The following is a 15,581-nucleotide window of genomic DNA, read 5'->3' as shown; positions in this document are numbered from 1 at the left end:
CCAGTTCATTTTACAGATGAGAAAACTGAGGCAAACAGGGCTAAGTGACTTGCCCAGGGTCACATAACTAGTAAGTATCTGAGGCTTAATTTGAACTCCTGAAAATGAATCTTCCTGACTCTGTCTGAAATACATATCTTCTAGCTGCTCCTGGAATGCAACAAAAACTTCTGGGAGAACTGAGGAGACATCTGGCTGCAAATAGGTATAGATTGGCATTTCACTCTATATAAGGGATAGGTATTAAATGGCAGGAAAAAAGTTATCTGAAATGAATGCTTTCCCTCAAATGCATATTGGAGATAGGATTGGAGATAGTTTTTTTTTCAATATATAAAGATTTTATTTATTTTGAGTTTCACAATTTTCCCCCTAATCTTACTCCCCCCCCCCCCCCCCCAAGGCAATTTGCCAGTCTTTACTTTGTTTCATGTTGTATATTGATCTAAATTGAGTGTGAGGAGAGAGAAATCATATCCTTAAGGAAGAAATATAAAGTATAAGGGATAGCAAGATCAGACAATAAGATATCAGGTTTTGGAGATAGTTTTAAAGCATGTTCTATCCCTAAGGTCACAGCTATGGACCTCGGGTCGTCATGCTTGAAATCTTAAGCCCATGGCAACACGCCCTACTTGAAGGTATGGTACTTTCCTTTGTATATATTATCATTAAAGTGTTCCATTTTATTGTATAGTAACTGCAGTAGGTAGTGCAAATAATTTGGAGTCAGAAGGACTTGGGCCTTGTCCCTGTATTGCCTATGACCTTGGATAAGTCACTTGATATCTTTGAGCCTCAGTTTCTTTCTAAAATGAGAAAGTTTGACTTCTCAGATCTCTTCCAGGTGTAAATCTGAGGGTTCTAGACCACCTTGTACACAGTAGGCTTCTAATAAATGTTTTCAGTTTACTCATTCAATATCAGTAAGCCCTAACAAGGCCCAGAGCCATGGAAATCCAAAGACAAAAAGGAATCCAGGCTTTGCCTTTGAGTTCACAGTCATTCTGGTCCTGGCTGTGCGACCCTGGGCAGGTCACTTCACCGGCCTGCCTCAGTTTTCTAATCCGTAGAGTGAGCTGGAGAAGCCAATGGCCAATGGGAAACCACTCCTGGGTCTTTGCCACGAAAACTCCGAACTGGGTCAAGAAGTGCCAGATGGGGGAAAAGCAAGGCAAACACAAGAATGGGGGGAGGGCGCCCGTCGGCCGGGGTGTGGGGGGGACCCTGCCCGGCGCTCCTGGCCCCGGCCCCGGCCTGCCTCCATGCCCAAATGCATCAAAGCGGCCGAGGAGGGCGGGGGAGAAGGGCGGCCGGGCCCTCGCGGAGGCGGAGGGAGGAGGCGGGGCCCGAGGAGGAGGAGGGAGGAGGCGGGGCCCGCGGAGGAGGAGGGAGGAGGCGGGGCCCGCGGAGGAGGAGGGAGGAGGCGGGGCCCGCGGAGGAGGGAGGAGGCGTGGCCCCCGCGGAGGCGGAGGCGGGGCCCGCGGAGGAGGAGGGAGGAGGCGGGGCCCGCGGAGGAGGGAGGAGGCGGGGCCCGCGGAGGAGGAGGGAGGAGGCGGGGCCCGAGGAGGAGGAGGGAGGAGGCGGGGCCCGCGGAGGAGGAGGGAGGAGGCGGGGCCCGCGGAGGAGGGAGGAGGCGTGGCCCGCGGAGGCGGGAGGCGGAGGCGGGGCGGGGCCCGCGGAGGAGGAGGGAGGAGGCGGGGCCCGCGGAGGCGGAGGCGGAGGGAGGAGGCGGGGCCCGCGGAGGCGGAGGGAGGCGGGGCCCGCGGAGGCGGAGGGAGGAGGCGGGGCCCGCGGAGGCGGAGGCGGGCGCGGCAGCCGCGTGGCCCGGGCTCTGATGGGGGCGGGGCGGGGAGCGGGAGAAGCGGAGAGGCGGCGAGGGGGCGGGCCCGGGCCAGGCTCCGCCCACCGCCTGGGCGGGGCGAGGAGGCCGCGCGCATGCGCCGTGGCGCGCCGGCCCCCTGCCTCCCCAGCGGCGCGACCCTCCGGCGGGCTCCGGCGGGCTCCGCGGACCCCGGCCCGCCCGAACATGGACCTGGAGCTGCCCCTGGACCGGCTGCAGCTGCCCGGGGCGGAGGAGCCGGCGGAGGAGGCGCCGCCGCCCGCCGCGCGGTGAGCCGCGGGCCCGGAGCGGGAGATTTGAAGGGAGCGGCGGGCGCGGGCGCGGGCGGCGCGGGGAGGGGGAGGGGCGGGGGCTCCTCGCGGCCTTCCTGGGGCGCCCCGGGACCCCCGAGCCGCCCGCGGCCCCCCAGGGGCCTGGCCCCCATCCTACACACGAGGACGCCGAGGCGCGGCCTCCGGCTGGGGCCGGATTTGAACCCGGCTCTCTCCCTCCACCCGGGCCCAGCCTGGCTGTCAGGACGGCCACGCGCCCCGGTAGACACGCACACGCACACGTGAGCCCACGCACGCAGCCCCCGGCCGCAGCGCTGCGCAGAATTTATGTTTGCACAAACACGCGTGGACGGACACACGGACACACACATGCACACACGGACACACACGCACACGGACACACGCACACATGGACACGCACACACAGACACACGGACACACACATGCACACACAGACGCACACGGACACACACGCACACGGACACACGCACACATGGACACGCACACACAGACACACACGGACACACACGTGCACACACAGACACACACGGACGCACACACAGACACAGGGACACACACACGCACGCACAGACACACACGCACATACAGACACACACGTACATACATACACACACACACTCTCTCATTTTTTCATTGGTTCACTCAGTTTATTTATTTACACTTCTTAGGCTTCAGATAGGAGCCCCCCAGGCAGCCCTAGCAAAACTTGAAAGGAAACTAGGAATTCTGACATTCAGAGGTGAAAAAGCATTTTCTGCGCTTTGGCACCTCCGTGGGAGCTGAGTGGATCAGAAGGGTAGTTGGGCACCATGCCCCGGCTGTGGAGGCCACCCCATCGAACCTCCAAACGGAGCCCCACAGAAGGGAAGGGACTTGGCCAAAGTCAAACAGGTAACAAGCCGCAGCAGAGATTTGAACCAGAGAGCCTCCTCTTCATTGCACCACTGTCTTTATTTTTATTTTATTTTTTTAAGACTTTATTTATTTTGAGTTTTACAATTTCCCCCCCAATCTTACCTCCCTCCCCCCCACCCCCCACAGAAGACAGTCTGTCAGTCTTCACATTGTTTCCATGTTGTACCTTGATCCAAATTGAGTGTGATGAGAGAGAAATCATATCCTTAAGGAAGAAACATAAATTGGAAGACATAGCAAGATCAGACAATAGAATATCAGGGTTTTTTTTTTTTCTAAATTTAAGGTAATAGTTCCTGGTCTTTGTTCAACTCCACAGTTCTTTCTCTGGATACAGATGGCATTCTCCATCACAGACAGCCCCAAATTGTCCCTGATGGTTGCCCTGATGGAATGAGCAAGTCCATCAAGGTTGATCATCACTCCCGTGTAGCTGTTAGGATATAGTGTTTTTCCGGTTCTGCTCATCTCAGCATCACTTCATGCAAATCCCTCCAGGCTTCCCTGAATTCCCATCCCTCCTGGTTTCTAATAGAAAAATAGTGTTCCATGACATACATATACCACAGTTGCTAAGCCATTCCTCAATTGAAGGATATTTACTTGATTTCCAATTCTTTGCCACCACAAACAAGGCTGGTATGAATATTTTTGTACGAGTGATGTTTTTACCGTTTTTCATTGTCTCTTCAGGGTATAGACCCAGTAGTGCACCACTGTTTTTATTTACAGTTTTTGTTTGTTTTGTTTTTTTGATGTTGTTTCTGTGAGGCAATGGTCTGCCCAGGGTATCTGAGGCTGGCTTTGAATTCAGGTCCTCCTGATTCCAGGACTGATGATCTCTCCACTGTACCACCTAGTTGGCCCTTTCTGCAGTTGTACTGACTCTAAATCTAGTGGGTTTTTTTACTAACAACTCTGATGGCTGAAGTTCTTTGACTTTCGAGAAATCACATCTCGGTGGTGTAGTAGATAAAGCACTGACCTTGGAGTCAGGAGTACCTGGGTTCAAATCCGGTCTCAGACGCTTAATAATTACCTAGCTGTGTGGCCTTGGGCAAGCCACTTAACCTACAAAAAAATCACGTCTCCATTCTGGGCCTTCAAATTTCCTACTTTATTTTATTTTTTTTTATTTTTTGCAAGGCAGTGGGGTTAAGTAGCTTGCCCAGGGCCACACAGCTAGGTAATTATTGAGTGTCTGAGCCGGTACTCCTGACTCCAAGCCAGTGTTTATCCATTCCCAGGTCAGTGTCTATCCAAAATTTGCCACTTTAAATAAGGAGGTTGGACTAGATGAGTTCCAGGCTTCTGGACCTCATTTTGTGGCCTGATGAACATAGCATCCCATCCTATGCTCCTTCAAGACCTTCTATAAATACTCCATCAATTAGATGTCTTCCTCCAGTAATTTATGCCCAGGATGCCCTGTGGCTGCATGAGCCTTTTCACTTTAACAATTTTTATTAAAATCTGTATTCCCCTTTATCAGATAAATCAAAGCACTGTGAAAGGTGAGCTAACAAACAGACCTAAGTATTCCTATTCCTCCCCACCCCCCCTTACAAGTTTTCTCTACAAGCTTTTCAAAAATTGGGTGGCTTACCTTGTTAGATAATGAGCTCCCAATTCATTGAGAATATTTATGTATTCTTTATTGTTTAGACTGTCATAAAGAAATGAATTTTTGCATGAAGGTGACTTGCCTAAGGTCAGACCTCTGAGGTCTATTTTCCAGCTCTGGATTTCCACAAACTCCATAGCTTCCTGTCCTGGTTTATGTCAGATCTGGAACTTCGCCCCCTTGTCTTTTCCTTTTGCAGTCCCAAGTATGTGCTTACCATTATTTTTCCTTGGCTAACTCAAGTGGTATTTCTTGTTCTTCAATATTTATGCAGTTGCGTGGTCTTTCTTACAAGTGCTCAAAGCATTAAGCTTCTTAGAGGATGAGGATGGAATCCTTTCAGTTTTCATTTTGAAAAGCTAAAAGAAGAGCAGATCACACATTACATTACTTCTCAGAGGAGGAGTTGTTTTAGACAAACTTTTTTTGTTTTTTTTTAGGTTTTTGCAAGGCAAATGGGATTAAGTGGCTTGCCCAAGGCCACACAGCTAGGTCATTATTAAGCATCTGAGACCAGATTTGAACCCAGGTACTCCTGACTCCAAGGCCCGTGCTTTATCCACTATGCCACCTAGCTGCCCCTGTTTTAGACAAAGTTAACTGTTCTACCCTTCGTTGGTTTTATCTGTTTTTGCATAGGATAAATTTTAGCATTAGCTTTTTCAGAAGAATTAAATATGGAAAAGGATCTTCAGAAGAGGTTGGTTTATAGATGACAAGACAAGGAGGATATATCTTGTTTCTTTGTGCTTATAAAACTGTCTCTTCTAAAGCTTTCAGAAGAAAATTGCACCTGCTTTTCCTGATGCCACTCTGAGAAGAGGAGCAGATAATCGCTACCTGGTTTTAAAGGTCAATATTGTACAGAATGACGGACACCCAGAGAAGCATCTAATTATAACAACTTCTCACTCATTGGAAGATCAAGAGTTATGCATCCTTAGGAATGAGTGGTAATTGATTTGTACATGTGCTATTTGATGTGACATTCTTTAGGTATCATTTTAACGTTTAGCAACATACTGGGAATTAATCTTATACTAGGAACGGACCAGGTTTTGAACATGGATTGATTCTGCTTTTATTTTGAACTCAACAATTCATATCTATTTCCAAAGTCATTTTATTTTTTATTTTATTTTTTAGGGTTTTTTTTGCAAGGCAATGGGGTTAAGTGGCTTGCCCAAGGCCACACAGCTAGGTAATTATTAAATGTCTCACACTGGATTTGAACTCAGGTACTTCTGACTCCAGGGCCAGTGTTTTAGCCACTGCGCCACCTAGGCACCCCTCTAAAGTCATTTTTTTTTTTTGCAAGGCAAATGGGGTTAAGTGTCTGAGACCTGATTTGAACCCAGGTACTCCTGACTCCAGGGCCGGTGCTCTATCCACTGCGCCACCTAGCTGCCCCTAAAGTCATTTTAAGAAATAAAATGAGTAACTTGAATTTTGATGATTAAACATATTCCCTCCAGCATTTGTCCTTTTCCTTTTCTGTTATTTAAGCCAATCTGAAAGGTGTGAGGTGGCAAGTGAGAGTTGTTTTAATTTGCATTTCTCTAAATATTAGTAATTTATAGCCTTTTTTAAAACTATTGATATCTTTGATTTCTTTTATGAAAACTGCCTGTTCATATCCTTTGACTGTCACCTAGGGAATGACTCTTATTTTTGAAATTTAGCTGTAAATTTGAGCAATGAGGCCTTTATCAGAGACATTTGCAATAGAACCTTTTTCCTAGTTTCCTGCTTTTTAAAAAAAATTTTTGTCTTCTTAAAATTCTCTAACCCTTATTTTCCCAGTTCTAGAAATGCTGCCCAAGAGAGTGGCACACACTGATCTTAGATTTGAGCTCAGATTTCTAGATGGAACTAAAAAGAGCCATTATCCTTCATTCTTGTTACATTAGGCATGCAATTCTCTTTTTTGTTTTGTTTTGTTTTTAGACATGCCATTTCTAAAATTTTAAAATGGCATAGTAATGATGGAAGACTTAAGAATGGAAGAATAAATAAAAAAGACTGAAATTCTCAATCCTTTGGAGATTAGTTTATGTAAATGTATCTATTTCTTTTTTAATGGTTTCTGGGGCCTAAGCATTTAATTTATTTTTGTTGAAGGGAAACCATGAGCATATTTTAAAGTTGGAGGCAGATAGACTGAAGACTATTATAAAAAACTTCTTGTTGATTGGTATCCTGATCTACAAAAACACCTGCAGAAAGGCTGCTGTGGGCTCATAAACCAGAGCCCTGGCTTTGGATCCAGAGATGATATTAAGTTGTTTGAGTCCAGTCTTACTCTTTATGACCCCCCATTTCAGGTTTTTTTGGCCAAGATGCTGGAGTGGTTTGCTATTTTCTTCTCCAGCTCAAATGAGAAAACTGGGGCAAAGAAAGGTTAAGTACTTGCCTAGGGTCATATAGTAAGCAAGTGTCTAAGGCTTGATTTCTACTCAGGAAGATGAGTCTTCCTGATTTCAGGCCTGGAATTCTATCCATTGCCAGTAGCTTATGAATCAAAATCTGGGTTCCAATTCTGATCAACTTTTTCCTTCTCTTCCTCCCTGAATGACCTTAGATAATTCATTTAATCTCTCTGGGCTTTAATATTGTCTACTGTGACATAAAGGATTTAAACTAAGGGATCTGCAATTTTTTTTCCTATTCTAAATCCTTTGAAATTAAGCAGTGTTCTATTTTCTATGGGTGAAGTTCTAATTGACCTCTTTATTATGCATTTAAAACAAAGTTCCTACATGTCATATATTTTTATTTCCAGGGATGACCTTTTAATTGAGCCAGGAGACATCATTCACCTGGAAGGAGAACACAAAGCAGATGCTTGGATAATAGATAAAGATTTTGGATATTTGACTCTTTACCCGGACGTGCTAATTTCTGGCACAAGCATAGCAAATAGCATTCGTTGTATGAGAAGAGCAGTTTTGAGTGAAAATTTTAGAGTAAGTATGTAGAAAATGTTATAGCTGATCCAAATTTGTTGTCTGTAATATTTAACAAAGGAATTCTAGCCTTATGGGAATTATTTCTTTTTTTATTTTTTTATTTGTATATTTGTCAGTACCTGTAGACCTTCATTACTATTCCACCAAACACAGGAACCTGTGTTTTAGCCTCAAAGGACCTAGGTCCACTTCTCCTTAGGAAAATTTTTTTTATTTAATATTTATGCTTATTTTGTACAAATAATGTTTTTTATACATTAATAAAATATTCTTGTTTAAGAGTAACGAAATACCCCCTCCCCCCCATATATATAGACTCACTTGATTTTTGGCATGACCATATCTCATAAACTCATCTGCCTTAGGAATCTTAACTAAATATATTAACAAGACCTGATGATAATTATTGTTCTGTCCTGAGGGTTTATTTCCAGAGAAAATTCTTTTAGCATTCTTTTCTTCAAGAAGCACATCAGTTATATTGTAAAACAAGTAGCAGAGTAATAAAATGAATTTTGGAAATATTTCATGTTCTTATTTTCATTTGATCATTCTATAGGGAAATAGGATAATAGGTAGTATAGTATTTAATTTGCATTTCTGAGAAAGGAAAACTTGATTTTTTAAAAAAGACTTGTTTTGATCTTTATAAAATTAACTTTTCCAATAAGTTTTTAAAATACACCTGTTAAACATGCCTTTATTAAGAACATTAAACATTCCTGCTCATGTCTCTTATTTATTTGTTTGTTTGTTTGTTTGTTTGTTTGTTTATTTATTTATTTATAAAAGGAAGATTTATTTTGAGTTTTACAACTTTCCTCCCATTCTTGCTTCCCTCCCCCCACCCCCCACAGAAGGCATTCTGTTAGTATTTACATTGGTTCCATGTTATACATTGATCTCAGTTGAATATGATGACAGAGAAATCATATCCTTAAGGAAGAAAAATAAAGTATGAGACAGTAAAATTACATAATTTTCCTAATTTGACAGTAATAGTCTTTGGTCTGTGTTCAAAGTCCATATTCCTTTCTCTGTATACAGATGGTATTCTCCATAGCAGATAGCTCAAAATCTTTCCTGAGTGTTGCACTGAAGGGATGAGCAAATCCATCAGGGTTGATCATCGCCCCCATGTTGCTGTTAGGGTGTACAGTGTTTTTATGGTTCTGCTCATCTCGCTCATCATCAGTTCATGCATATCCCTCCAGACTTCTCTGAATTCCCATCCTTCCTGGTTTCTAATAGAACAATAGTATTTCATGACATACATATACCACAGTTTGTTAAGCCATTCCCCAATTGAAGGATATTCACTTAATTTCCAATTTTTTGTCACCACAAACAGGGCTGCTATAAAGATTTTTGTGTAAATGATGTTTTTACCCTTTTTCATCATCTCTTCAAGGTATAGACCCAATCCACTTGTGTCTCTTAATGTGAGGTAGACTGTTAAATTAATTTTTTGAAGATTAGTACTTTAGACAGTCTCACTTTGTGAGAATTTACTGGACAATTCAGGGATGAAAGAAGACTAGATAAAGAAAAATATTTTATCTTCTCTTGGTTGCTTAATATTAGAAAAATATCAGTTTCTTAGGTAACTATGTCTATTAACCTGCAGCACCTCAGAAATACATTTGTTATGTTCTTATAGAGCTGTGATCCCAATTCCCATCAAATGCTGATTGGTACAGTCCTTCATGAAATTTTCCAGAAAGCGATAACTGACAGCTTTGCCCAAGAAAAGCTCCAGGAACTTGCTCTACAAACTGTTCAAGAAATAAAATACCTGAAGGAAATGTAAGTCCCTTAATCAGAACTAGAAGTTAATGGCTATTATGGAATTCCATTTCCTGGAATCTCTATAAAATGTCTGGATCATACTGGGATTTGTGTTTGCTTTTTGCCTCTCTCTATTTTGCTCAGTTGACATTGCCCAATAAATCCCTGTACATTCCAGCAGTCTAGATTATTGGGAAAAGTATTAGAAAGTAAATAAAACTTTAGAGCAGCCCTGTAGACTGTCTAAAAGGGTTCCCATAAAGGAGAGCCCTGCTTACTCAGGTTTTTCCTTAGGTGTGAGCACACTGCAGAGAAGTTTGTATAGCATTTGGAAAGAGGGCAGAGTTCTAGGGGCAAGTGACCTGAGAACATTGAAGAGTGACATTTGCCAACTAGGGAAGATGACCAAAAGAGGCTCCAACTCCAAAGCATGTACAAGCAGGAGGTGCTCTGTAGACTTTCAGAAACCCTGAGGTGGGTTCATGATCGTGGCCCAAATTCAAGCTCTAAATTTGAACACAACTTGCATGTCAAATGTCTCTGAACATCCAGGTGATTTGGTGCCTCAACCCTGGGTTCCCTGAGGTCAAGGTTGAGTCCTTTTCCAAGTCTACCGGCTTCACTCATTCGATAGTTAAATTGGTGAAAGCCTTTTCATCAGTTGTAGAATTAGAGAGAGTGGAGAGATCATCTGGTTGGGTCCCCTCATTTTATGGGGGGGAAACTGAGGCCTAGAGTGGTCTGTGTGACACTGCATCCATCTACTGGCCTCTGAGGACAGTGTGGAAGAAGCCTGGACAAGGTGACAGTGTCTTCAGATTACATCAGGTTACACATTTGCAAAGGATCTCAACAGAATAGCACTTCGAGGTCAGCAGTGATGGCATTATTATCCCCAATTTACAGATGAAGTAATGGAGGCTTTATTGTCTAAGTGACCGAGAGTCAGCAGGGATCTTCAATATTCTTACTAAGAGCCGTGATAGCATTTAGCTTTTGTAAAGTTCTTCATGTTGTATACTCTTGCTCCTCTTTTTTGGATCTCCCAGCCATCCTGTATCACCAGGAGATGAAGTATGACAAAGAACCATTTTACAGATGAGTAACATGAGGCCCAGGGAGGTCAAGTGTTTTCTCGCAGGTCCAAAGGGGCAGAACTGGAACAAGTTATTTTTCTTGTCCTTATGTATGCTGACTATGCAGGACATTTTCCCCCACTTCCTTTTATATAGACAATGCATTCAAAGGTATTTTATTTTATTTTTTATTTTATTTTATTTTATTTTATTTTATTTTTTAGGTTTTTGCAAGGCAAAAAGGGTTAAGTGGCTTGTCCAAGGCCACACAGCTAGGTAATTATTAAGTGTCTGAGACCGGATTTGAACCCAGGTACTCCTGACTCCAGGGCTGGTGCTTTATCCACTATGCCACCTAGCCACCCCAGTATTTTATTTTATTTTTTAATTTATTTTTATTAAAGATATTATCTGAGTTTTACAATTTTCCTCCCCATCTTGCTTCCCTCCCCCCATCACCCCCATGGAAAGCACTCTGTCAGTCTTACTTTGTTTCCATGTTGTACATTGATCCAAATTGGGTGTGATGAGAGAGAAATCATATCCTTAAAGAAGAGAAGTCTAAGAGGTAACAAGATCAGACAATAAGATATCTGTTTTTTCTAAATTAAAGGGAATAGTCCTTGCACTTTGTTCAAACTCCACAGCTCCCTATCTGGATACAGATGGCACTCTCCTTTGCAGACAGCCCAAAATTGTTCCCAATTGTTGCACTGATGGAATGAGCGAGTCCTTCAAGGTTGAACATCACTCCCATGTTGCTGTTAGGGTGTACAGTGTTTTTCTGGTTCTGCTCATCTCACTCAGCATCAGCTCATGCAAATCCCTCCAGGCTTCCCTGAAATCCCGTCCCTCCTGGTTTCTAATAGAACAATAGTGTTCCATGACATACATATACCACAGTTTGCTAAGCCATTCCCCAATTGAAGGACATTTACTTGATTTCCAATTCTTTGCCACCACAAACAAGGCTGCTATAAATATATTTGTACAAGTAATGTTTTTACCCTTTTTCCTCATCTCTTCAGGGTATAGACCCAGTAGTGGTATTGCTGGATCAAAGGGTATGCACATTTTTGTTGTCCTTTGGGCATAGTTCCAAATAGCTCTCCAGAAGGGTTGGATGAGTTCACAGCTCCACCAACAGTGTAGTAGTGTCCCAGATTTCCCACAACCCTTCCAACAATGATCATTATCCTTCCTGGTCATATTGGCCAATCTGAGAGGTGTGAGGTGGTACCTCAGAGAAGCTTTAATTTGCATTTCTCTAATAATTAATGATTTAGAGCATTTTTTCATATGGCTATGGATTACTTTGATCTCATCTGTAAATTGCCTTTGCATATCCTTTGACCATTTGTCAATTGGGGAATGGCTTTTTGTTTTAAAAATATGACTCAGTTCTCTGTATATTTTAGAAATGAGTCCTTTGTAAGAATCATTAGTTGTAAAGATTGCTTCTCAATTTACTATGTTTCTTTTGATCTTGGTTACATTGGTTCTATCTGTGCAAAAGCTTTTTAATTTAATGTAATCGGAATCATCTAATTGGTTTTTGGTGATGTTCTCCAACTCTTCCTTAGTCATAAACTGCTCCCCTTTCCATAGATCTGACAAGTAGACTAGTCCTTGACCTTCTGATTTGCTTATAGTATTGTTTTTTATGTCTATGTCCTGTAACCATTTGAATCTTAGCTTGGTAAAGGGTGTGAGGTGTTGGTCTAATCTAAGTTTCTTCCATACTAATTTCCAATTATCCCAGCAATTTTTATCAAAGCAGGAGTTTTTATCCCAATGGCTGGACTCTTTTGGTTTATCAAACAACAGATCACTATAATTATCTCCTGCTTTTACACCTAGTCTATTCCACCCAGTATTTTATTTTTTAAAAACATCTTTGAATCCTCATTTATTTTTTTATTGAGTCTATGGAATTTTAGTGTGAGAAATCCTTTAGCTTGACATGGCAGATGCTGTTAGTTGTAGTCAGAGACAACAGACAAACAAGCCTTACACTATAAAGAGGGAGTTGGGGGAAATGTGCTGTGGGCCACAGTCTTGAGGCTGTTAGTACATGATATTCACCTGTGCATATAATGTCATCATGTTACATTGCCACTGACTTGTGGTTTCCATGGAAAAGACTCTCTGAAGGGAACTTCTTCATGAGATGGAATTCAAGTCTTATTCCAGGATCTTTGAGGTTAGAGTGTGAACTTAGCCTTTGGGTTATATCGCCTCTACTGGCTTCTTCACTATCTTTGTTATCACTTTTTTCTCTTGTATATTCACTACATAATTTCTTATTTTCAAAGGTATCACTTAAACCTGAAAGAAGATGAATTTAAACAAGAAATAGAAGACTATCTTCCATCGTTTTCTAAATGGGCTGAAGATTTCATGGAGAAGCCCACTTCATTGGGTCTTCCTATGACATCCCTCACTTCGTAAGAAGGCCATTCTAGTCTACTCTTTTTTGTCTCATTGGTTAGGATTCTCTTGTGTTCAGTGCCGTTGAGTTGTATCTTTTCAAGACTGAGCAGTCAGTCTTTTGAATGAATTAAAAATTTCTGAGGAAATAAAATAGGCAAAAATGAAACAAAACTATCACTTTTTTTTCTTTTAGGGTTTTTTTTTTTGCAAGGCATTTGGGTTAGATGGCTTGCCTAAGGCCACACAGCTAGGTAATTATTAAGTGTCTGAGGCCACATTTGAACTCAGGTACTTGTAACTCCAGGGCCAGTGCTCTATCCACTGTGCCACCTAGCTGTCCCCTAAAACTATCACTCTTCACGATTATACAATGTTCTGGCTAGAAAACTTAAATAGTCAATGAAAAAAATTAAATGAAGTAGTTAATAACTTCAATATTTGAAATGAAACCTTATAAATAACCACCATTTCTGTTTATTATGAATAAAACTTGGTAAGAAGTTAAAACTTTTCATTCAAAAATAACTACAGAATGGAAAAAATATTAGCCCATTTATTCATATATAGGAATTAGCTAGATACAGTTATAATACCCTCCTTACAGAACTTTGTTGTTGTTCAATTGTTTTAAGTTGTGTTTCTATTACCCCATTTGGGGATTTTTTTGTTTTTGTTTTTGCATGGCAGTGGTGTTAAGTGATTTGCCCAAGATCACACAGCTAGGTAATTTTTAAGTCTCTCAGGTCAGATTTGAACTCAAGTCCTCCTGACTCCAGGACTGGTGCTCTATCCACTACACCACCTAGCTGCCCCAAACATTAGATATCTCATTTGAGGACTTCTTAGCAAAGATTCTAGAATACTTTGCCATATCCTTCTTCAGCTCATTTTACATATAAGGAAACTGAGGCAAACAAGGTTAAGTGATTTGATCAGGGTCACCCACCTAATAAGGCTGAATTTTAACTCAGGAAAATGAGTCTTCCTGACTTCAGATCCAGCTCTCTCTCCATTGCACCACTTAGCTCTCCCTTAAAAATAAATAACCCTATAAAATTAGAGAAATATTCATTGCTCATGAATAGATTCATTTTATAAATAAAGGAAATGAGATTGAGAGTGCTTTATTGATTTGTCTAGGTTCCCACAGCTTAGTAATACAGGATTTGAATTTAGGTGTTCCTGCCTTCAGGTCCACCATGCTACTTACAGTGACTTGCCCAGGTCACCTGGCTGGGACTTGCCTCACATTTCCTGACTTCCAGGATAGTGGATTTTGCAACTAGGCTATGCTGAGTCTTTTTAGGAAGTGTGGCATGTTCTCATATACTGATTACTTTGTGTGCACAGTCATCTTTTTTTTCTCTTTTTCTTCAGATTAAATTGTTTTTTTTTTCCCAGATTCAGTGATGGAAACAAGAATGAATCATCTTGTAGGATTCAAGTAACAAAAGCTCTGGATATTGAAGAGAACATTTGGTCTCCAAGGTTTGGCTTGAAGGGCAAGATAGATGTCACAGTCAATGTGAAAATACATCGCGAGTCCAAAGCTACATGTAGAATTATGCCTTTAGAGCTTAAAACTGGCAAGGAATCTAACTCTATTGAACACAGAAGCCAGGTACAGATGCAGATTCTTAAAATGGATGACATTAAATCTATCCAAGAGCTCACACAAATCTTTGAAGTGCAATAATATGCCTTTTATTATTTTAATTCTAAATTGTGACTTTCAATTTGGGGATGTTTCCTGTTGATTCATTATAAGAAAACTTACCTTAAAAATGTATGCTGTGGGGCGGCTAGGTGGCGTAGTGGATAAAGCACCGGCCTTGGAGTCAGGAGTACCTGGGTTCAAATCTAGTCTCAGACACTTAATATTACCTAGTTGTGTGGCCTTGGCAAGCCACGTAACCCCATTTACCTTGCAACAACCTAAAAAAAAAAATGTGTGCTGTTAAGGACAGAAACTTTTTTCTAATTTTTTTAAATTGTAAATTTATTCATTTATTATTCCAACCATATTCCAAGATAGTTCGAACATTCATTTTTGGTAAGATTTTTGAGTTCCACATTTTTCTCCCTTCCCTCCCTCCTCCCCTTGACAGTGAATAATCAGACTTAGGTTATACCTGTACAATCATATTTAACATTTTCATGTTAGTCATGTTGTTAAGGAAGAATCAGGACTGAAAGGGAAAAAATCATAAGAGAGCCAAAAAATCATAAGGCATAAAAACAGATGTTTAAAATGGAAAATAGTATGCTTTACTCTTCATTGTAGATCTCTGGTTGTGGATGGCATTTCCATCACACATTCTTTAGAATTATCTTCAATTATTGTACTGCTAAGAGAGCTGATTCCATCGTAGTTGATCATCACACAATGTTGCTGTTAATGTGTAGAATGTTCTCCTGATGCTGCTGATTTCACTCAGCACAAGTTGATGTAAGTCTTGCTAGACTTTTCTGAACTACCCCCTCCAACCCCCCCATGATTTCCTATAGAACAGCAATACTCCCTCATATGCAGAAATTTTTCTTTAGGAAAAAAACAGCAGTTGTAGCAGAATTGTAAACTTTCTCTTAAATTTCCTCCCTCTCCCTGATATCTAATGAATTTCATCCAAGATTACATAG

General features: G+C 41.7%; 1 protein-coding gene across 2 annotated transcripts in view; it reads left to right on the top strand.

The window, feature by feature from the left end:
* The first annotated feature begins 1,964 nt into the window (after positions 1-1,964).
* The window catches only part of DNA2 (DNA replication helicase/nuclease 2), a 47,315-nt gene continuing 33,698 nt past the window's right edge, over positions 1,965-15,581 (top strand). For both annotated transcript variants that reach the window (XM_074232386.1, XM_074232388.1), the window contains exons 1-6: positions 1,965-2,112; positions 5,449-5,628; positions 7,458-7,641; positions 9,305-9,450; positions 12,824-12,955; positions 14,343-14,562. In XM_074232386.1, coding sequence (XP_074088487.1) covers positions 2,030-2,112; positions 5,449-5,628; positions 7,458-7,641; positions 9,305-9,450; positions 12,824-12,955; positions 14,343-14,562 — 945 coding nt within the window. In that variant the 5' untranslated portion in view covers positions 1,965-2,029. The remainder of the gene's footprint in view (positions 2,113-5,448; positions 5,629-7,457; positions 7,642-9,304; positions 9,451-12,823; positions 12,956-14,342; positions 14,563-15,581) is intronic.

The sequence above is a fragment of the Macrotis lagotis genome, chromosome 4 (assembly GCF_037893015.1).
Source record: "Macrotis lagotis isolate mMagLag1 chromosome 4, bilby.v1.9.chrom.fasta, whole genome shotgun sequence".
NCBI classification, from domain to species: Eukaryota; Metazoa; Chordata; class Mammalia; order Peramelemorphia; family Peramelidae; genus Macrotis; species Macrotis lagotis.
The sequence above is the reverse complement of the archived record's forward strand: the minus strand, read 5'-3'. Positions and strand labels throughout refer to the sequence as shown.